This window comes from Protopterus annectens, chromosome 6.part0 (genome assembly GCF_019279795.1).
Source record: "Protopterus annectens isolate FY-2018-M chromosome 6.part0, PAN1.0, whole genome shotgun sequence".
NCBI classification, from domain to species: domain Eukaryota; kingdom Metazoa; phylum Chordata; order Ceratodontiformes; family Protopteridae; genus Protopterus; species Protopterus annectens.
Genome location: NC_056737.1, coordinates 1,307,196,484 through 1,307,219,478, shown reverse-complemented (window position 1 = coordinate 1,307,219,478; position 22,995 = coordinate 1,307,196,484). Strand labels below are relative to the sequence as shown.

Below are 22,995 nucleotides of genomic sequence, written 5' to 3'. Positions count from 1 at the left end.
TACATTAACTGCTTGGAAGACTTTTTGTATGACTGTGACATGTCGTCTGTTCAGTTGTGTGAATGATGCAAAATGACTCCAAGGTTCTAGACCCCCCCCCAGTGCACACACTTGCCACAACAGCTTTGCCCATTTCCTTTCTTTGGTTTGCAGATTAACCTGAAAGGTACACACACATACAGTTATGTTAACCATCCCCTTTTATGTAGGTTTGTGACCTGGAAAAGCTCACAAGTATTCTACTCCTTTCAGAATAATATAATTTGGGGGCACTTTGTGCTGTTTTTGAGGTGCAAGTCTTCCACATCCCATACAAGTATTGCTTTCAGTTAGGATTTAGCAAGTACTTTAACTGTAGTATCTGACATTATATTGCACTCTTTCCCTCATGCCACCGTTTTATCACTACAGTATGTTATGGAACTTTACCATTGGTACTGCTTGCAAGTCCCAGACCTGTCATTTTGGTGTGTCTGACTGTATTAATAATACTGTTCAGTAAAAATACGGCTATATGTAAGGGAGCATTACTCTTGTTAAAGTAACCTGCTCATCTGTGAGTTGAATTTAGTATCATTTTAAACTGTTTGTTAGTTCATATTCCCAGTTCGTATTCACACTGAATGGAAGAAGAGTAAACCTGCCTTTTTGTAGAAAAAGCCTGCTTTTGTAAGATTGAACTGTACCAAAGTTGATTAGCTGATATTGAGTCCGCTTGTATGCAGCACAGCTAGATGAACTTCTTCATGCATTTCTTTTTTCTAAATACAAATCTTTCTGGTATCACAAATACTGCATTTCTACAAAGAGAATTTGTATTCATTGTTAAAGTGGTCTGCCAACTATTTGGTTGTTTTAATACTGAAGTGATTTAAATGCTTTTTTACAGACACTGTGTGGTAGGACCAGACTAGTAACATATCTGCCTGGGCTTCATGTACTAACAAGACGGATCACAGGATCTAGGGCTTTCTCAACTGCTGGATCTTCTAGGGCTTTCTCAACTGCTGGATCTTCTGGCTCTGATGAACCCCATGTATCAGTGCCACCACCTGATACTGGTAAGGAGACGATAGTATTTATTTTCTTGCTGTAGTTTTTTGAATTTTTATCTGCTGGAGCCTCTTACTTAGTGATAGGCAGCTTCTCTCCTAAGCATTGACCTGTTCAAACATGAGTTTTGCTGTGCTTTAATGACACCTCAGACAGAGCTGTGAGAGCTGCCAGAGCAGCAAAGCTGTTCATTAGCAACTATGGCTCCAGCAAACGGACTTCACTCAGAATACTAACACGCACTTCATAGACCTCTCCTGTTCTCTGCATACACTGGTGTAGAGATCGACTATGTGGAAAATGGGAAGAAGGAAGGCAAGGCCTTCACTAGTGTGTATGTCAAGCTTCTTTGGGTTGTAAAGCGACCAGTAGTAAGTTGCATCCATATAAGGATATGTAGTTTCAGCAAAACACACAACCCAAGTCTTAAAATGCCTGGAGCAGCTGGGATGAAGATGAATTCCCAAGGCAACTTCCAGTAGTGTTGAGTCCAAGGGTTGTGGTCCTCTGCCGACACCATGAAATCTTGGATTTCCATTAAAGACAGGTGGAGATGGACAATAATATCCAGAAGTGTAAGAGCACCTAAGTAGTCTGAACATGCCTTATGCCTGACATCTACCTTCATCGGGAAAACCCTGGAAGGTAAGACATATTCAACTCCTTACCAAAAGAGTCATTCATGATACCACATCTCACCAGAAATGATTAGGGTAATATTTTCGTACTTTTGGGATCCCAGAAAGACACAGCACTAAGGATCAAATGATGGAAATTGAAAAAGGGTAATTGTGAGGTGGAGTTCAGGGATGAGTTAAGAAGGCACTGGATGGCAGTGAAGAGTTATCAAATAGCTGGGTAACTACAGCAGAGCTAGTAAGGGAGACGGCTAGAAAGGTGCTTGGTATGACATCTGGACAGAGGAAGGAAGACAAGGGGACATGGTGTGGAGTGAGGAAGTACAGCAGATTATACAGAGAAAGAGGTTGGCAAAGAAGAAGTGGGATTGTCAGAGAGATGAAGAAAGCAGACAGGAGTATAAGGAGATGAGGTGCATGGCAAAGAGAGAGGTGACGAAGGCTAAGGATAAGGCATATGAAGAGTTGTATGAAAGGTTGGACACTAAGGAGGGAGAAAAAGACCTGTACCAATTGGCTAGACAGAGGGACCGAGCTAGTAAAGATGTGCAGCAGATAAAGGTAATAAAGGATAATGAGGGAAACATACTCACAAGTAAGGAGAGTGTGTTGAGGAGATGGAAAGAGTACTTTGAGGGGTTGATGAATGAAGAGCATGAGAGGGAAAGAAGGTTGGATGATGTGGGGATAGTGAATCATGAAGTACAATGGATTAGCAAGGAGGAAGTAAGGATAGCGATGAAGAATGGAAAGGCTGTTGGTCCAGATGACATACCTGTGGAAGCATGGAGGTATTTAGGTGAAATGGCAGTGGAGCTTTTAACCTGGTTGTTTAATGAAATCTTGGAAAGTGAGAGGATGCCTGAGGAATGGAGAAGTGTTTTGGTACCGATTTTTAAGAATAAGGGTGATGTGCAGAGCTGTAGTAACTACAGAGGGATTAAATTGATCAGTCACAGCATGACGTTATGGGAAAGAGTAGTGGAAGTTAGGTTAAGAAGGGACGATGATCAGCAGTATGGTTTCATGCCAGGAAAGAGCACTACAGATGCGATGATTGCTTTGAGAGTGTTGATGGAGAAGTACAGACAAGGTCAGAAGGAGTTGCATTGTGTTTTTGTAGACTTAGAGAAAGCATATGACAGGGTGCCTAGAGAGGAGTTGTGGTATTGTATGAGGAAGTCGAGAGTGTCAGAGAAGTATGTAAGAGTGGTACAGGATATGTACGAGGGTAGTGTGACAGCGGTGAGGTCTGCTGTGGAAGTGATGGATGTGTTTAAGGTGGAGGTGGGGTTACATCAAGGATCAGCTCTGAGCCCTTTCTTATTTGCAATGGTGATGGACAGGTTGACAGACGAGATCAGACAGGAGTCCCCGTGGACTATGATGTTTGCAGATGACATTGTGATCTGTAGTGAGAGTAGGGAACGGGTGGAGACGACTCTGGAGAGATGGAGATATGCTCTAGAGAGCAGAGGAATGAAGGTCAGCAGGACTAAGACAGAATATATGTGTGTGAATGAGAGGGAGAATAGAGAACTGGTGAGGATGCAAGGAGTAGAGGTGGCGAAGGTGGATGAGTTTAAATACTTGGGATCAGTAGTTCAGAGTAATGATGAGTGTGGAAGAGAGGTGAAGAAGAGAGTAAAGGCAGGATGGAGTGGGTGGAGAAAAGTGTCGGGAGTGATTTGTGACAGAGTAGTACCAGTAAGAGTGAAAGGGAAGGTCTGCAAGAGGGTAGTGAGACCAGCTATGTTATATGGGTTGTAGACAGTGGCATTGACAAAAAGGCAGGAGTTTGAGCTGGATGTGGCAGAGTTAAAGATGTTAAGATTTGCACTTGGTTTGACAAGGGTGGACAGGATTAGGGATAAGTATATTAGAGGGTCAGCCCAGGTTGGAAGGTTTGGAGACAAAGCCAGAGAGGCAAGATTACGTTGGTTTGGACATGTGCTGAGGAGGGATGCTGAGTATATTGGGAAAAAGATGCTAAGGATGAAGCTACCAAGTAACAGGAAAAGAAGGAGGTTTATGGATGTGGTGAGAGAGGACATGCAGGTGGTTGGTGTGGCAGCGCAAGATGTGGAGGACAGGAAGAAATGGAAACAGATGATCCGCTACGGAAACAGCCGAAAGAAGATGATGATGGTCACAGTACATTAATATATCCTTTTGTTACCATCACATTTGCCTCTTTTCTGCCTGTCAGAAGGAGACAATGTCCTGTTTGGACCTCCAGGGTATCTATCTGTATTGTCAGGGAGTTATGAAAGGCTTTTTTGCTTCTACTTAGGATCCAGTCATTATTTGTGGATGCTCCTAGTTTGGTCTCACTTAAGCCCTGGTGTGTGTTCTGCAGAAAATGAGTGTAGTCACAATAAACTACAGGCTGCAGGGAACCATTATCTTTTTGTCCCTGGATGACTGACTCCTGGCCATTTCACTTGATTTTCATTGTTATTAATTTCAGGGCATCTTTGCACAGAACTTTCACTATCTTGATATTGAAATGAATTTTATGTTATATATGTTGCATCAGTCTTAGCAGCTGATATTAATTGGCTGGCAGCTAGACAAGATTTATTGTGTGTGTGTGTGTGTGTGTAATATATATATATATATATATATATATATATATATATATATATATAAAATGTATATGTGTGTGTATATATATATATATATATATATATATATATATATCAACACCAGTTTGCATAATGGTTATGGTCTTTGCCTCCCATGCACAAGGTTCGATCCTGAACTCTGACCAATGCCTATTTGGAGTTTGCACATTCTCCCTGAGTCTCTGTGGGGTTTCTCCCACGTCCAGAAAATACATGTTGAGTTTTTCCATCTCAAGCTCACCAGTGAATGGAACTGCGGGTAGCAGCACAGACTCTACATGTTGCCCTAAAGGGGGAAGAGTTGTACAGACCAACCGCTTTGGGCATTTATTGTGGTGTGCAGTATCCTCAAGATAAGAGAACATTGATCACAGACTGCTTACCATGTCAGGGCTAGCCACTCGACAGTGTAAAAATATGGCTCTAGGTGATTTGGTCATGTTGACTAATGTTGCCAAAATGGGCATGGGTAGTTAAGTGGGTTGAGGACCTGGCCAACTCTGACCTACGCCAGGGGGACCCTTGCTTAAGGTGGGAGGGGTATATGTGCCCCTGTTAGCCAGTATGTGCCTACCATAAAGCCCAGCAGCCCTGGGTCAATAAGTACTTACCAGCTGGTGTCTAGTTGGGTTACCTGGGATAGCTCTGTTGAGCGAAAGCTGGACGTAAAACCAGCCAACCTGCCAAACATGAACTGAGGATTGCTACGCTTAATGTAGGTTTACTGACAGGCTGCAGCTTGGAAGTGGATGATATGATCATAGGTTCATAGGTTCATAGGTTCATACTAGGCTATCTGCCCAAGGGCATTTATAAGCCTAGCCCATAGTTATGTGGCTTTCGCCACCCCTTTAGTTTGAATAAAAACTATGCCTATCATTTTGCTGTGCCTCTGTCAAGCAGTGACGCTGAAGTAATCCCTGGGGTATATCTGCAATCTCCCATCCATTGGTCAAGATTCCTCTTGAACAAGACCAGAGAGGTGCTCTGCCTCACATGTACCGGGATTTTGTTCCACAGCATAGGGAGTCTCTGGGTGATGAATCTGTCCCTCCAGCACGTTCTATTTATAACCGTGTCAAGGTTTAAGTCTCCCGCCCTTGTGGTTCTGAGGGATCTAGATTTTTTGAGGTGAAGCATATTCATCAAATCTGGGTTTGACATGGCCTTATATGTCAGGCACAGGTCACCTCTGAGAAAGCGGTATGAGACTGAATAGAGCTGGAGTTCTTTCAGTCGGGCAGCATAAGACATATTTTTGAGACCCTTTATCCTTTTGGTGAGGAACTTTTGGGGCCTTTCAAGCTGCAGCAGGTGTCTGGTCAGATACATTCGAGCGGGCATTGTACTCAATCATAGGTCTAATACGTGAAGAGAACAGGGGGATGATGAGCTCCCATGACCTAGGTGTGAATCCGTTCATGATCAGGTGGGTGATATAGAAGGTTTTCCTAACTACTTTAGCAACATGAGTGTCAAGCGAAGGCTACTGTCAACCTGGGTCCCCAGATCTCTGATGACTTTTTCTGTGCTCAGTGGATTGCCACCTATATGGTAGCTAGGGGTAGCCTTGTTTTTCCCAAAGGGTATGACTATGCATTTTTTGGCGTTTAACTTCAGGCCATGGCTCTGGCACCAGTTATCCATTTCTGTGAGGCCCTTCTGGAGGATATCTGTGTCAGATGTGTTTTCGACTATGGCCCACAGTTTGCAGTCATCTGCAAACTTTGTCAGCCATAACCCTCCTGTGTTTGCTTGTACTTCAGAAAAGTAGATGCCGAACAAGAGTGGACCCAGGACTGAGCCCTGTGGGACACCACTTGTGACAGGCTTTGAGTCTGACATGGCTCCAGCAACTCTGACCCTGTGGGTTCTGTCACTTAGCCAGTTTGCAACCCATCTTGTGATGTATGGGTTTACATTCAAGCTGATGAGTTTTCGATGATACCTGAGTGGGGTATTGTGTCGAAGGCCTTTGCCAGGTCGAGGTAGGCTGTATGGACTGCCTTTCCCTCATCAATGGCCTTGGTGACTGTCTCGAAAAAGTCAACCAAGTTTAAGAGGCAGGATCTGCCTTTGACAAAGCCAAACTGAGTTGGATCCAAAGTCTGCAAGTTCCCTATGTCTTTATTTATGAGTTCCATTATGATCCTCTCCATGGCTTTGCAGATAAGGCTTGTCAAGCTAATGGGGCGGTAATTTCCAGGGTCTGTGGAGGCACCGCCCTTATGAAGTGGGACCACAGTCGCGTCGCCACTCCTTGGAGTGTATCCTGAGGTGAGGCTAAGATTAAACAGCTGTCCTAACTGTGGGTTTAATTCCTCATTGAGTTCATGAAGCACACAGCCGGGGACACCATCCGGTCCCATGGATGCTGTGTTTTGCCTTAGTGAGGGCAGTTCTCACCTGGGCGTTGGAGATGTTTGGGGGCTACAATCCTGTGGACTATATATCTCTCCTTTTGGGGGCGGGAGAAGTTTGCACTGAACCTGTCAGCCAGTATGTTGGCAATGTGTGTAGGTTCAGTAATTTTCACATCATTTTGAACTAATTCTGAGCATATCTGGGAGTTTCCTCCTAGGTTTCTAACATAGCTAAAGAAGGCCTTATGATTCTCTTTAGAGTCCTTGGCGATTTTTCTCTCAAAATTTGCCTTGGATGATTTTATGAGAGCTCTTAGTTTTTACTTATAATGATCAAAGGTGTCTTACCTTTCAAGGATTTTGCTCTATCTTGTAGTAGCTTCCTCCTTTTGTTGTAGAGCTTGTTTATGGCTGGGGTCCACCAGACTGGACGCTTGCCTTTGGTACAGAGAGTCTTAGTTTTGTTTGGGATTGCCTGATCCATGCAGTCCTGTAGGTGCTGGTAGAAGGCATTTGTAAGTGATTCAGCGGTTTGAGTAATGTTTACCACTGGCTCAGGGGCCTTAAAGGAGACCACACTAGTTTTTAGAAGTGTGAAATCGGCTTTTGAGAAGTTTTTCACTGTGGTCTTTTTGTTTCAGGTGGGGGCGGGATGAGGACCTCCAGCGAGATTAGTTTATGATCTGATCTCACCAGTGAGGGGTATACTTCCGGTGTTGAACATTTTGATCCCATGTTCGTGATGATGAGATCAAGTATGTTTTCTCCTCTTGTGGGGATGGTGACTAGTTGTTCCATGGCATTTGAGTTTATGAACTCCAGGAATCTTTGGGTTAGAGTGTTCGGGCTTGAGTAGTGTTCCCAGTCTATATTAGGGTAGTTAAAGTCACCTAGTATGATGGTGTTTGGAGATACATTTATCCCCTCCAATGTTTTCAGGAAGGCCATGTGAGGTTCCTGAGTTTGAGAGGGTGGCCTGTAACATGCTACAAATTGCAGAGCAGTCTTGCCTATGGTTAATTGCACCTGGATGGTCTCCGATGCATCATGCGTTGCCACCAACCTTGAGGTGTGGGTGTCCTTTATGAATATGGACACCCCTCCTTTCTTGGTGTTGTCCGGATTTTGGGGCGGAACGCATGATATGAGGTGAAACCTGTTAGTGCTGGGGTGCTCTCAGGAGCCTTGAACCAGGTTTCTGTCACAGCACAGACATCGATGTTCTCCATATTGAGAAGGGCCTCGAGTGCGTGCATCTTGAGATTGAGACTTCTGGCATTGAGCAGCATTACCCTTAGTTTTTTTCCTTTTGGTGTTCTAGGGTGGTAGGTTTAGAATTTGAGCCTTGCCTAAAAAAGGCACTATGGGGGTGGCAAGAGCCTTTGCCAATATCCGGAAGCCCAGGGGTGACAGGTGCAAGCCGTCCCTTGCGAAGCAGCGTGGCTTGTCCAGCATGTCATCCCAGGCAGACAGACATTGGATCCCCTTTGAATGACACCAGAATTTAAGCCAATTATTAAAGCTGATCATCTTATCACTGTATTGTGGCATCATTCTAGGTGAAGGTAGGATACTGCTCAAGGTCAGGGTCATACCTGCCTGGGCTACATAATCAGAGAGCTCCCCGATGTCCCTTTTCATGTAGTCCAAGGAGGTACGTCTCAGGTCGTTGACACCAGCGTGGACAATGACTGAGTCGTACTTGTACCTGCTGTTGAGAGACCTGAGTGCTTGCGTTATGTGGCGGATTCTAGCGCCTGACAGGCAGCTTACTGTGACCTTCTCTTTACTCAGTCTGGTGAGCGGGACGTCAGTGTGTCTGACTATGGAATCACCAATGACAAGTGTGTCTGGCATTTTGTTTGGCCTTAAGGGCTGTGACTGTTTGACACTCTGACTGTGTGGTCTATGTGTTGCATGTGTTGGGTCGTGAGGTGGTAGTTGTTTGGGTGTCTGCTTTGGTGGCCTCTGCTGTTTTGGTAAATAAGGAAGAGGCTGGACATCAGGTCCCCTTCACATGGTTGACTTTTCAGATAGTCGACTTTCATATGGCTGAGACCATATGATCGACTTTCGAAAAGCCGACCATGGGGAACCGCCATCTCCTTACAGTGCGGAATAGGAAAATGTCGTCCTCCTGCACTGTAGTGCGATCTCGGAGTTGGTATATTTAAGTTACGGGTGGTATGGGGGGTGGAGCCCCCCTGCTAACAGTTTAAGGTAAGTGTTTGTTTTGTTTTATGCGTTTATTTTATTTTATTTTCAAAAATCGATCATATGGTCTCGGCCATATGAAAGTTGACTTTCTGAACAGTCGACCATGTAAAGTAGACCCTGGACATCCTATGTATCCAAGAGACGAAATGGAAGTGCAGTGCAGCAAAGCCACTTGGCTTGGGATCCAGAGTCTACTACTCAGGTGAGGACAGGCTAGAAAGGGGGTAGGAATTGTGGTTAGAGAGAAGCTTCAGTAGGCAGTGAGGGATTTCATCAGAATTAATGACGGACTCATGGCAGTCAGACTCCAGTGTAATGATAGGGCAGTATTCATAATCTCAGCCTGTGCCCCACAGCAGGGTTGTGACAGTGAGGAAAAGGGTGCATTCAGTCAGCAGTTGCAGGACCTACTAGATAAAGCAGGGCAACTTGAATTAATGTTGATAATGGGTGATTTGAATGCACATATTGATACAGACAGAAAAGGGTATAAGAACTGCCTGGGTCCACATGAGTGGGACAACAGGAATAAGCAAGGAGAAGCTATTCTAGACTTCTGTCTGGCAAATGGCTTGATGGTAGCCAACACGTTTCGGAAAGAGGCAGTCACAAGATCACATACAGGAGTAGCCAACATGCAACTCGGTTAAGGAAAAGGCACTGTAGTGGAATCCATGATTGCATAGTCATCCCCAGTGACAGTCGGCCCACGGCATAAACAACTAGTTGCTGCAAGCAGTGGTCAAAGAAGGATCTAAGGTCAACAGAGACCAGGCTGAAGACCTGGAAGTTGACTGGAGAGAAAGTACAACAGTTCAAGGAATTGCTCAGGGCTCTAGCACCCCAAGAAGAGGAGAAAATAGGTGTTGAGCAAGAATGGCAGCTCCTAAAACAGCATGTGTTAGGACTACAGAAAAGATATGTGGCCAAGCCAGGTATGGAAATAAGGTACATAAGGAAAAGCTGGTGGTGGAATGCTGAAGTCCAGGAAGTCATCAGAAGAAAGGAGTGCAGGAAGAAGTGGGAGACAGAAAAGACTGACCAGGCTAGAAAGGACTACAGGTTGGCTAACAAAGAAGCTAAGAAAGAAGTTGCACTAGCAAAGAATAGGGCATCGGAGGCACTCTACCAGTTTCTGGAAAGTGACTCAGTAAGTGGCACAAAGAAGCTATATCAGGTTGCAAGGCAAAGACAGAAAGATAAAGAAGATAGTCTGACACCCTTCATAAGGGATGCCAGCAACAGTCTGCTCACCAGTCCACAGGACATCTGGGCAGATGGAAGTAGCATTTCTAGCAGCTTCTGAATGAGGAAAACCCCACAGAAGTTGTACTGCCCCAGAAATGGCCTACGATTATTATTTATTATTTATTTTTATTTATTTAACATTTGTTGACCGGGAAAGTCCGACTAGGTTCCACAGATCCTGTTTTCAGCGGAGGCCCGGGGAGAAACACTCCAGAAGCATGTCTTTAGAATTAGAGAAGAGGAGCCCACCCTAGAAGAAGTAAAAACAGCACTGAGGAAAATTAAGTCAGGGAAAGCAGCAGGCTCAGATGAGGACACCGCAGATATGATAAAGATGCTGGGTGAGACTGGGGAAAAATGGCTCCTGAGAGTACTAATAGCAGTGTGGAGAGAGAGGTGCATCCCAGATGACTGGAGAATAAGCATACTCTTACCCGTGTACAAGAATAAAGGGGACATCCACAGCTGTGGGTAGTACAGAGGCATCAAACTCCTCCTATCACATTTGTATGAAAGTTCTGGAGAGGGTGATTGATAAACGGATATGCAGAGTAGTAGAATGTAAGATGGGAGATGAGCAGTTTGGATTCAGATCAGGATCCAGCATAATTGACCCAATGTTTGCAGCAGTCTGACAGATACTTGAGAAGACGCTAGAGATGAGAGTCCAACTGGGCATTCCTCGACTTGGAGAAAGCATATGACAAGGTCCCAAGAAAGCTGATCTAGGCAGTACTGTGGTGGTTTGAAGTCCCAGAAACATTGGTAGAATTAGTGCAGGCTATGTAGAAGCACCCAATGACTTAAGTACGAACAGTGTTTGGCCTCACATAGGGGTTTCCATTGGGAGTAGGTGTACACCAGGGTTCAACTCTTGAGCCCACTGCTGTTCATAGTGGTGATGCACTACATTAGCAAACAGGTCGGAGGGACAGATCAACAAAGTTGTTGTATGCAGATGATGTGGCATTACAGGCAGACTCTGAGCCAGAACTTCAGCAAAGGGTAGGAGAATGGAATGCAAAACTGAAGGCACATGAGATGAAACTAAGCACAGATTAGATGGTGGTAATGGCAGCAAATTAGGGAAATCCAGAAGAAGCTGAGAATAGAGATAGAAGGGAAGATAGTGGAACAGGTAAACAGCTTCAAGTATCTGGAGGGGTGGTTGAGGAGAAGGAAGTCTGAATGAAGAGGTCAAAACTAGAATCAGAGGGGCTGCAGAAGAGGCTACAGAAGACTGCCAAAGACGCTGAAAAGTAAGATGTACAAGACAGTGGTGCGACCAGTACTATTGTATGGTACAGAAACCTGGGCAGTAAATGGGGAACAGTTGAAGCTAGGAGTGATGGAAATGAAATGCCTGAGAAGGGTCATAGGATGCACACTGTGGGACAAATGAAGAAATGAGGACATAAGAGCAGAAGCCAAAGTAGCTCCAATTGCAGAAAAGCTCAAAGACAACAGATTACAGTGGTGAGGATTTGGGACAGACTGGAAGAAGGTAAAAGGAAATGAGGACATCCAGCAAAGAGGTGAATGGATCATGTAAAAGAAGATCTGCGACAGTCAGTGTTGTGGAAGGCAGGAGTGTGGCACTGAATCGAGAAAGTTGGCGACAGTTAATACGATACCCCGACCCTGTGTAGAAAAAAAAATTGGAAAAGGGGGAATGATGATGATGCATCTACCCCAAGAATGGATACTTTTCTACATGCTTAGGTTTTCATGACTGTAATTTGCAGTGCTGTACAGATGAACAAACTACACTAATGCTGCAGTTTTCCGAGTGGTACCCCATGCCAGATTACGAGTGAAAATGCATCAGTATGCTCTCTGGGTCTGTTCTCTGTTTAGAGACTGTTGGAGTTAAAGGTCAAGGACTGTCCTGGGTTGGTGAGGGTTGCACAGAATGATGGTCAGACTGAGTAGTGTAATATTTTTCCTTTGTGGAGACCAGAGAACTCCCTGTGGAGGTGAAGGCCAGTCCTCTGCAATCAGCCTAATGCATGCCTCATTCCTCTAGTTTCACTGGGTACATGCAGGGAATAGAAATTTAAAAATAAAAAACCCTGATTGCTGTCTGAATGATAGCCCGGTGATGGGGAATGAATGGCCAATTTGATTAGGAAGGGCAGTGCAGTGGGCAGACAGTTAAATGTGCCTGGATATCTTTTAAGTCAAACCCCTATGTAGCTCTCCTGCAAATCAAAGCTATCCTCTTGACATTTTCACCATTTCAGGAATCCATTCCTCATACCATAATCATTCCAGTCAGAAAAGGTCCAAGTCAGTAGCTCAGCTGCCTTTGATGCTGGAAGATCAGAAGGATTGTGTGTTCTATTCCCACACTGAGTACTTTGATTCATTCTCCAGTACTGACACTGCAGTGCAGCATGGGGGTTCTGCTGCAATCCTGAGTATGCCCTCATATAACAAAGGTCCTACCTGCCAGTGTTGCTGGTAGCACAGGTGGATGTTAAATACCAAGACAGCACTTATTAATAAGAGTAGGTGTACTTTGGAGCCAATAGATTACCTAGTCAGCCTTTCTGTACAGCATGCTCAGTACATTGTCAAGTTTTTGTTAAACTAATATGTCTTCTTTTACAAATAACCCACATGGTAGAAGAAAAATATTCTGTCCACCTTATCCCACAGCTGGCATCTACTTTTTCATATCCAGGTAACATATCTTCAGAGTGCTACTCACTGTTGCAGTCCTGGCTTTTGGGATTTCAGCCTACAGGTAGTCCATCTGACCATCCTGACCTCCAGAGCTGAACTTTTCCCACAGACTTCATCCAACACCCTCACTCCACTTCACAAGGACATTGGTTGTATAAGAGGTGTGTTGGCTGATCTGTCTTGCCATGGAGTATCTTGAATCATGCATGCTCTCTCTCATTGTCTGTCTGTAGTGTACCCCACTTCCAGACTTTTTCGTGTAGAATGTGATTTTATCTAATGTCTGATTCTGAATCTGAAACATTTGTATTTCTTGTGGAAGCATATTCCCTCCCAAAAAGGACCTTTTGCTTGCTTTGACTCTGCCCACAGCATGACATGAATTTTTGTGTATTGTGCTAGGTTCACTCTGAGGACAACCTGTAAGACAAGCCTATCTTTATTGAGGTTTGTAGCAAAAAAAAAAGGGGGCATGAACATGGTCTATGCCATTATGGCATTTGCCAAGGACTTGGAGAACCTTCTGCCTAAAACATTTCTGACCAGAAGCATCAGAAGTTTCAGTAGAGAGAGGACATCCCAATGGATGACGTGAGTGTTTCCAGGTCTCCCAATTTATGGGTGTGGTTAGATGCTTTCACAGCCCTCCTAGAGTTGGGTGTGGTTAGATGATTTCACAGCCCTCCTAGAGTCCATCTCTCTGTTGAGGCCTTTGTTGCAACCGCTCTGTAAGCTGCTGTATTTCGGGTGTCTTGTATGCCTTTCTAATTTGAGTACTAAAGCTTATCTTGATACTGAGGCTGTATCTGTACCAGAGGCTGATATTCTGATTACTGAAGAGGGTGGTATCCACATCGTATCAATCTGCTAATGGGTTCCTGGAGACTTGATCAAAGTCCTTGTGTCCTGCCCATGACCGATGAAGTAGAGAGCCACAAAGTCTGTTATCTGCTGTGGGGGATTCTGATTGCCACAGCTCTGAAACCAAGATGAACTGGCTTATCTTGGTCAGTGGAGTGTCTGCTGCTACATGAGGCTTGGCAGAGGGTAGGGTGTCCTCCATGTATCCACCAAGGGGTTCTTTGGAGATGCCTTTCATAAAATGAAAGAGGAAGTCAAACAGGAGCCCCCCCCCCCCCAAGTCATGGATGTTCTAGAAGATGTGTTCATGAATACATCCAGGGAGCCATAACTCCCTTCTAACTGTCCCCAGGAAACCTGACTTGTATAAGGTAAAGAATTCTTGCAAATTCCTTTTTTTCAGAATCTTGTAGTTATGCATTTAGGTGTCCTTGGGTTCCAGAAGAGAATCTGCTCTGGCTCCATCCACTATCTCTATTCCCAATGGTAGGGAGAACTGGAATGCTCAACAGATATTTTTTTTTTGGGGGGGGGGTTACACTTTTGCTGCTTTATGCTTCAAACCTTGAACTGCCAACCTCATATGCTTGGATTTCTGCAGTCAGTGCTGGAGAAGATGAGGACCAAGGCTGAGTGGATACAAAGAATGGGAGTTATTTGAATTGAGGACTTTGGTTCAGGTAGCCAAGCACTCCAAGAAATGTGTCTTGTGATTCATCGTATAGAGCAGCAGCCACAGCAATGTTATTTGCAGCATGCTTTGAGGATTCATTTGCTTCTAGACCATGAAAAGAAGGAGCTCTGTAATCCTCCTTTTGAACATAGATCTCCTCTTTCGGCAAGGAGTTCAAAGAGAAGTGCAAGGTCATAGCATTGTGTTAAGCAGCTTAGCCTTTTTTTCAGTCTCATAAGTTCAGCAAGAGTTACCCAGTAAAATATTTGCCCTTTTTTCTAAATAAGAAAAGAACAAGTCAGGCAAAGGGTTAAAAAAAGGGGAAAATCAAAAAAGAATGGCAAACAAAATAAAGGAAAAGTCCAGAAGCCTTCATGGACGCAATTCATCAAGACTGCTCCCACCAAACCTCTTTCTCCCACAACTCTGTCTTCCCTGAGAGTGAGCTGGAGAGAACCCAGTTTTCTTTGATATAAACTGGGGAAGATATTACACAGGACCAGTGGGTCTTGAATGTACTTCAAGTTTACAGGTTCTCAAAATTCCAAATTGCAGATTCACCTAGTTCCTGAAGAGCAATCAGACCTTGTATTTCTTGTTTTAGGAGAAAAGTTAGGGGCCATAGAGAGCTTTTTCTAGGGAGGAAGGAAAAGGATTATGCTCCCGATTTACTCCTGGTGCTGAGAAGGGAAGGCATATGGAGAACCTTTTTGGACCCATCCCACTTTGTTCCAAAGTTCAGAATGCTCACTGTTCCAGTGCCAGTTTAGGTCACCACAGATAAATGATGCCAACCATCACACTAAGTTACTCAGATTCACAGTGTGTGTGTGTGTGTGTGTGTGGGGGGGGGGGGGGGGGCACACTCAGTTCACTTTGCCTTTTCAATTGTCTGCTGTAGTCAGTCGTTACCAGATGCCTGACTTCGTAGTTACTTTGAAGGATAAAGGGCATCAATGTCTTCCCTCAGATTAGCAACTGTCTCACTCAAGCAGAATCCATAACGGGAGTAGGCAAGGCTTCAGAATTTGCCTTGAGCTGCTTTTGGGACGTGTCTCACAATTGGCCTGAAGAAATCAAATCTGTCCCCTTGAAAGAACCTAGTATTACTGGGGAGCACCTAGACAAACCTTCCCATAGATTTCCTCAGAGGACCAGGCCTCCTGCCTGACTGTGTGCTTTCAGAAGGTTCTTCAGTAGGAGTCAGTATCACACACGGAGTTTTCAGTGTGTTGTATGGCATTCTTAATTTTGATGGAGCCATGAAGCAAAAAACTATAGCAGTCCTCAGAGATGGGTTGAGTCAAAACACCCAATTTTATATCAGCATTTCCATACAGTCTTTTTCATCAAGAAGAAAATTTCATGGTGGGAAGTCATGGTTCTCTCAAAATCTGGGACTGTCTTTCAGAGCAACCCTCGCCTTTCCTTGGTCTGAAGAGCTGATGAATACAAGTTCAGTAGACTTCAGGTCAGAAACGTAAGGAAAAAACCTCCATACAAAAATTGCCAGTCTGATGTTGAGGACTTCGACCACATATTCAGGGAGGGAGTCCTCCAGGTTATTATCAACAGTGCAGCTGTGGTGGAGTATGTAAACAATGGGGGCACTTATATTTATTATGCATACTTGCAGTGCAAGCCTGGAAGTTGAGCCTAAGGGTAGCCATGAGTTGAAAGCAGCCTACATTCCCTTTACAGGAAATGTGTTGGCAGCCAGGCTGAGCAGATGTCTGATAGACCCTCACAAATCAGGATGGGGGCTATACCAGAAATAAGCGTGTGTGCCCTAACGGCCCCTCCAGTATAGTATGTTATGTACCTGCATTTCCACTCTAGAATGTCCTCTTTCCCTAACTAAATAACTACACAGGCAAACTTGTTGAAACAAATACAACTAATTGGATATATTTGTGGGACACTAATATCTAAATACTTACTTTCTAAGATAAGTACCCAGTTAGTTTGAGTACCTGTGATGTATAGAGAGAGAACCTCCTATTTGCATCCCAAGTGACCATTGTTAGCAGAGGTGATTGACGGCTCGAGCAAAGGAGGATGGGCATGCCCATCCTTGGGGGGGTAGAGGATGAGACAAAGCCAGCCATGTATTGCATCAGTCCCCTTGAAGGAGTGGCTGAGATGCATTTGTGTAGTTTGGAAGTGGGCATTCAGTTCACCAAGCTGCTGATTTTTTATGGAGATATCATACGTATGTTGGTTCACACTCCCCAAAACCCACTAACTACAACTGTTCACCTACCCCGACCCCATGGGGGAAGGGTTTAGCATATGTAAATAACCTCCTTGCTGTTCACCTACCCCGACCCCATGGGGGAAGGGTTTAGCATATGTAAATAACCTCCTTGCTGAGTTGCCAACAAGGACACAATCAACCCTAATCTCTGACTAGCATCCCATTTGGAAAGCTGTCACCTTGATGGATTTGGGGACTAAAATAATATAACATGAATACTTTATAGATAACATCTTTTTGGATGCAAGCAAAACTGCACTTACTGATATGACTTTTTTAATTTTTATAGTAGCCAGTCTGGTAGTAATGCTTCTGAGCTTTTGTGTAGTTAGTGCAGTTCAAAACCTATGAAATGCTTAGAGGAAAATGACAGATGCCTCTATCAAGAAGAAAATAAAAGCTATACCACATAGTTAATGTTTGTTTTTAGCATTTTCTTTTCTGTTTCAGATCACTTCAGGGTAATATGTTTAAAACTACCTTTCAAATGTCCAGAATTTTGGCTCTTATTTTGGTCAGTCTCACAAAATTTCCATTTTTCTGGTAAATCGTTGGATGTCATTCACTAAATAATGACAGATTTTAAGTTTCAGACTTGATATGCTTGGGAAAATACTTGCAAAGCCTAAGTGTTTGAAATATATCCCTTGTTTTAGGCCTTTGTCTATCCCCTTGCCCATTATTTATTGTTTCTTCCATATATTCCAAATGATTGAAAGGTATGTTGGACTGTATTAATAAAATCCTGGTAAGTAGTCAGGCTTTTTTGTCATGACTTGGGACATTCAACAAATATTACAGGTGTCTGTCTGTGACTTCCTCATTTAAGCTTGTTATTTTTTATAACATGGAGAGTTTAATAATTTTGAAATGGTAGGTTAGCTGAATGTTCATGTCCTTGGTGATTTTTTTCTTCAGTAGATAAGTGTGTAGCTGTATTTCTTTTCTGCATATAATGTGTTCGGGGGTGGAGGGCTAAGCCTACCATATGGTAAACATTTTTCCTTGTGTTTATAAAGGCAGTAGTGCTGTGTGGAGTTGTAATGCAATTATCATACATATTATGCAAATCTAGTAGTAATATGTGGAGTTTGTGAAAGACTGGAGAAGTATGTTACAAAGAGAGCAAGTAAAGGAGCATAGTGCTGTTTCAGCTACTACATTGTACTTCAGGAAGTATGTGGGCATGGCCTCCAGTGATGGTGGTTTTAGTGGTAGAAGTGCTGTAGGGTTATCCCTGGAATGTGGGAGGGTGTACATGGTTGTCTGAGTCACTGACCCATGTAAGATGTGGCTGGATATTTTCTACACCTTGGAACACAAAGCAAATGGCAAGTATTAGGGCTCTGAAGTAAAGCTACAAAGCATTAAAAAAAAAAAAAACTGAGCAGTAAAGTTTTATATTTTTTCTGCAGTGACCAGGTAGTCTCTTCACCATTTCCACTGATATGATGTAACAATGTTGGTAAATGCTAAGCAGTGCATGATTTGTAGTGTCATGCTATCCTTTTGCAGGGATCAGTCTAATTCAGTAGTTGATGATTTAGTGGCTGGTACAACTGTGGACTCTTCAGCGGGCTTGCATTCCTTCCTGAAAAGCACTCGTATTAATCTGTTTAGCTGTTCATGGTGCAGAGCAGTCAAGGGTGGTATGAAGTAAAACTTAATCATCTATAATCATGATCCTACCGAACGGATCCTTCATGGTAGACATTTTCTACTGAAAGCAGTTTGTAGATTATTCAGTTGGTTGTTTATAGTTGATGTCTGCTGTTCAGAACCTGACTGATGATGATTGAGAAATATGTGGCTTGTTGGTAACATGTTTCTTACTAAAGGTGAACAGTGCTGCCATCTGTATTTGTACATAGTTTTGTTTCCTTTTGTGGCTCAATGAAAAGTTTGCTATTAATGTACTCATATAGTTCAAAATTACAGAGAGTTTATAGTTTTTGGTATGTGTTTGCGTGAATTACTAGAGTCAAGGTTTACCTGCAGCATCTTAATGTTCTCTAAGACTTTGAACCTGTTGGCATTAAAAATATCAATGTTTTTATTTATTCAAACATAGCAAATTTCAGTAGTTTTCATTTACATCAGAGCTCTTGGAGAAAGGATCTGGCATTGGGTGTGTCAGCAGTGTGTGGCAGTGACATATAGATTAGTGAAAATAATGACTCGCCCCTTTCTGCCACTTGGGAGGTGTTGCAAGTGTTTGAGGAATTGAAATTCTTCTCTATATTTTTGTTACATGTGGTCATGTTATCCAAGAAGGGAAGATGTCCGTGTGGGAGGCATATTCCCTATAAAGACCATTACAACCAGTGTCTTTTTGCCAGTTGCTTCCCACGACCATACACATTGCTCCATCTATCAAGCGGTTGTCCATAATAGTTTATCTTCCTTGTCTATAACCTTGAAAACCAACGTCTTGTGCTGTTGGCTAAGGGTGCTATAGTGAAATCCTCCCACCCTGAGGGAAAGCTGTCCTAGGCCTGATCTGCTTACTGTCCAGTCTCCACCTGATGTGTCTCTAGAGGCTAATGAAAATCCTAAAGAATGTCTCGTGCTTGCGTAGGATTCCTGTTTTACCCCATTGAAGGCCTGCATGGATCCAAATTCCTACACACACACCCGAGGCTTTTCAAACATCTGCTTGGACGTTGAGGGGGAACCATGGCTGATTGCCAAGGGGCTGGGGGAGGTTCCTCTAATCTTAGTCTGGGAAGAGATTCTTACTATGGTCATTGAATCTCGCCAAAAGGATGAGCCTCCGAAGGTTGTTAGGGCAGAAGGTGTTAAGAAACTTAGTTCCACCATCGCTAAAGATCCCAAACGTGAATAGCTATAAAGCCTTCTCAAGGGGTATGCGTCTCTGCTCCTTCCTGGTCTTTCATAGCTGTTAAAAGGACAAGGGATATGGATTCCTCTGAGAATCTAGATTCTGAGAAGAATTCCTTTGCATACTCCTCTCAAATTCCTTCTCCTCTAGACTACAACTATTCCTTCTCCTCTAGACTACGACAGTGAGGAAGAGGATTGTTATCAGCCAGGAATCCCCCCTGGAAGAATTATCCTTTGGGGATACATTTGCTGTTATGATGGAGTACTTTAAGTGGGATTGCTTCATGTCTCTGCATCGAAAAGAGATCCTGTGAGCTTCTACAGATGGAGTCTACTAAGCAGTCTGCTGTGTTGGAAACACTTTTGGACACCTTTTCTGCTGCCTTAGTAGCTCCTGACTCTTAGCCCCTGGCCCAAAAGAAACCTGATGGATTCTACAAGGTGTTTAAGGATTGCACATTTTTTTAATGTCATTATGCTGACTCTTCTGAGGTTTCAGTTTCAAGTAATAAGCCTTCTAAACTTTTTGCCTTTTAAGCTTTTTCCTTTTGATAAAGATAGTAGAGCTATGGAGAAGTTGGATCAAAAAGTATGTACTGCTGCAACCTTGTCATTTCGACCATTTATTATCAAACCCACATGAACAGGTTCTCCTTTCCCAGGTATCCAAGGTTGTGTCTGACCTGCCTGATTCAGAAGAGAAAGATTCTGTTCTTTCCCTGCTTGGGTCCACTTTCCAGTTCACTGTTAATCCATAGAATGCAGTTATGATATTGCTGATGCCTCTTCCAGGGCTGCTGTATTTGGTTCTCTGAGTCCTTGTTCTTTGCTTTGTCTTCAGGCCTTGCCTGATGATATTTAAAGCTCAACTTTTGGATGCGTCTCTCTCTAACAAAAATATTTTTGGAACAGCTGCTGCTGACCTGTTAAGCCCTTCGAGGATAAGGGTAAGGTCATGCAGGAACTCGAGCATATTTTTGTCTCCCCTGCCTCCAAATTCCAGAGGAATTACCCTTCTAAATTTGCCTTTGGTTGCAGGCAGACTTGACAATCTCCCAAAGAAGAGGTCCAGGACAAAGAGAATCCATTGGCTCCAACACCTGTTCTATGCAGACAGACTCAAATCACTATCAGTCTACTTGGTATTGTACAGATGGCTCAGGAGTGATGTGTCTCGCCTACAAGGCAGTGTCAGACCCTGCCCTACTAGAGATGCTCTATAGCCACAAGTCTTAACTCCTCACACACTACCCACTCAAAAGGCCTGAATCTAGTTTGCAACATCAACAAAACCTGCTGGAGAGACGTGCAATCTTGATGAGTGGATGGGAAACCACAGATTTGTCCAAGGGATTCCACCTGTATCCTTGATTAACAGGTACTGATTGAGGTTTCTTTTGGGAGATAAACTCTTGGGTAGGCTTTTAAGGGCCCAGGGTCATTAGCCTAGTAACCTCATATGATTATATGAATATACCTCCTGTTAAGTCCACTCAGACCCCTACTTCTCAGAAACTTTCCTTTCAGGACAAGCTTGTTTCTGTTTGACATTTTGCCTTCTCCTTGGCTTGGTCCCCTTGTCTCTCCATCTTTCTGTGTACTTCACAAATTGGTAACGTATCACCTCAGATTTTTGGGTGCTGTCTGTCGTTCATTAGGGGGAATTTAACGATGTAGAAGTCTCTTCCACCCTTTTTGGGCATTTTGCAGCCTCCTTCAGACATCTCCCTCTCTCTCCCAGGTTTTGCAGTCCTTATTGGATCAGGGCACCATTCAACCTGTTCCACCCACCCAAGTGGGAGAGGTTTTTACTCTGAAATATTTTCCGTTCTTCAGGACAGGACTTTGAGACCAATTCTGGACCTCTCTTTCCTCAACACTTTTTTTTTCTCAAGTGTCTTTCAGGATGCTTTCCCTTCAAACTTTGTTTCCTATTTTTCTTCCCCAGGCCTTTTTAGTCTTTCTAGACCTCGGGTACACCTATTTTCACATCGCTATTCACCCTCTGTTCAGGAAATGTTTGTTTTTTGTTTTTAAGTCACAATTTTAGTTCTGTGCTTTGCCCTTTGGCCTTTCTATTCACCAAATGCCTCGCTCCTGTCATTGTCTTTTGCAGGCTTCAAGGGATGCAGATCTTCCCAGATGACCTGCTTATTAAGGCTACTTTTCCCAGCAGTCTTTTACACAATCTTCACTTTACCAGTTGTCTTTTACAGAGTCTGGGGTTCACCATCCGTGTCAAAAAGTCTGTGATTGTACCCTCCCAGGATCATATTTTTCTTGGTTGTGGGATTCAGATCATTCCTACGTTGGCTTCTCTTCCTCTTCCCAAGGTTTTGTCTCTGATAACCTTCTTTTGGTCTCTTCTTCCTCTCTTCTCTTTCACAGTCACTATCCTTATCAATGTCATGGTCAGGGAATTTCTCAGGATTCTGGGGTTCATGGCTTCCACCGTTCCCATGCTTCCTCATGCTAGACATCATATGAAGAAGCTTCAGTAGAACCTCAAATCTGTGTAACTTCAACATACCCTTTAATGCTCCAGTTCCTATCCAAGCACTGTTCTCAGATGCCTGAAACCTGGGTTGGGATGCTTCTTGTGGCCCTCTGAAGGGTCAAGGTTTCCGGTCTCTTCAGGTGTCCTGTCAGTGTAAAATAGATGAGGGCTCCAGTTTTATCTGTACAGACTTTTCATTCCCGACCCCCTGAAAATCTTCACGGACAATACCACCATGGTGTGGTATATCAACAAACAGGCTGGAATGAGGTCTTTTCTCCTTAGCCAGATCCCAGGCCTGAAGAGCCAGACTGTAATCAGTCACCTTGCTTCAGAGCACAATCTAGTGACAGACTCTTTGAGCAGGTCCAGAACACAGCATCACAAATGGATGCTTTATAGGGATGTGTTCCTAGACATTGACCATATGCGGGATGTTCTCAGGTGGATCTTTTTGCCTCCCCTCTGAACATAATCTAGTGGCAGACTCTTTGAGCAGGTCCAGAACACAGCATCACAAATGGATGCTTTATAGGGATGTGTTCCTAGACATTGACCATATGCGGGATGTTCTCAGGTGGATCTTTTTGCCTCCCCTCTGAACATATGACTTTTATTCTGTTCAAGAGTGCAAAGTCCTTTGACTTGGAAAGTGGACCCCTTGCCTTTTCCTTGGAAGGGAATGTTAATGTATGCCTTTCCTCTTCCTTCCTCTGCTGCCAAGAGTTCTGCACAAGATCAAACAGTACTCTACCAAAATCTTGTTGGTGACTCCCTTTTTGGCCCAGATAGCACTGCCCCCCCCCCCCTCTTTTTTCACTTGGCTAGGGGCAGGCACCACAAAGTACCTCACCGGGTGGATCTTCTTACAAATGTCAAGGAATCTCTTATCCATCCTCACCTATCCACTTTTCAAATGACACTGTGGGTGATAGGGTTTTGATCCCTTTTAGGCACCTGGATTCTAAGAACATGCTTTGGGTTCTACAGGAGACCAGGAAACCCGCTAGCAGAAAATCATGCGTGTCT

General features: G+C 43.7%; 1 protein-coding gene across 2 annotated transcripts in view; it reads left to right on the top strand.

Annotated features, from left to right (window-relative positions):
* MMADHC (metabolism of cobalamin associated D) overlaps positions 1-22,995 on the top strand; it is a 287,294-nt gene that overhangs the window by 29,537 nt on the left and 234,762 nt on the right. For both annotated transcript variants that reach the window (XM_044074878.1, XM_044074877.1), the window contains exon 3: positions 890-1,061. In XM_044074878.1, the coding sequence (XP_043930813.1) occupies positions 890-1,061 (172 nt within the window). The remainder of the gene's footprint in view (positions 1-889; positions 1,062-22,995) is intronic.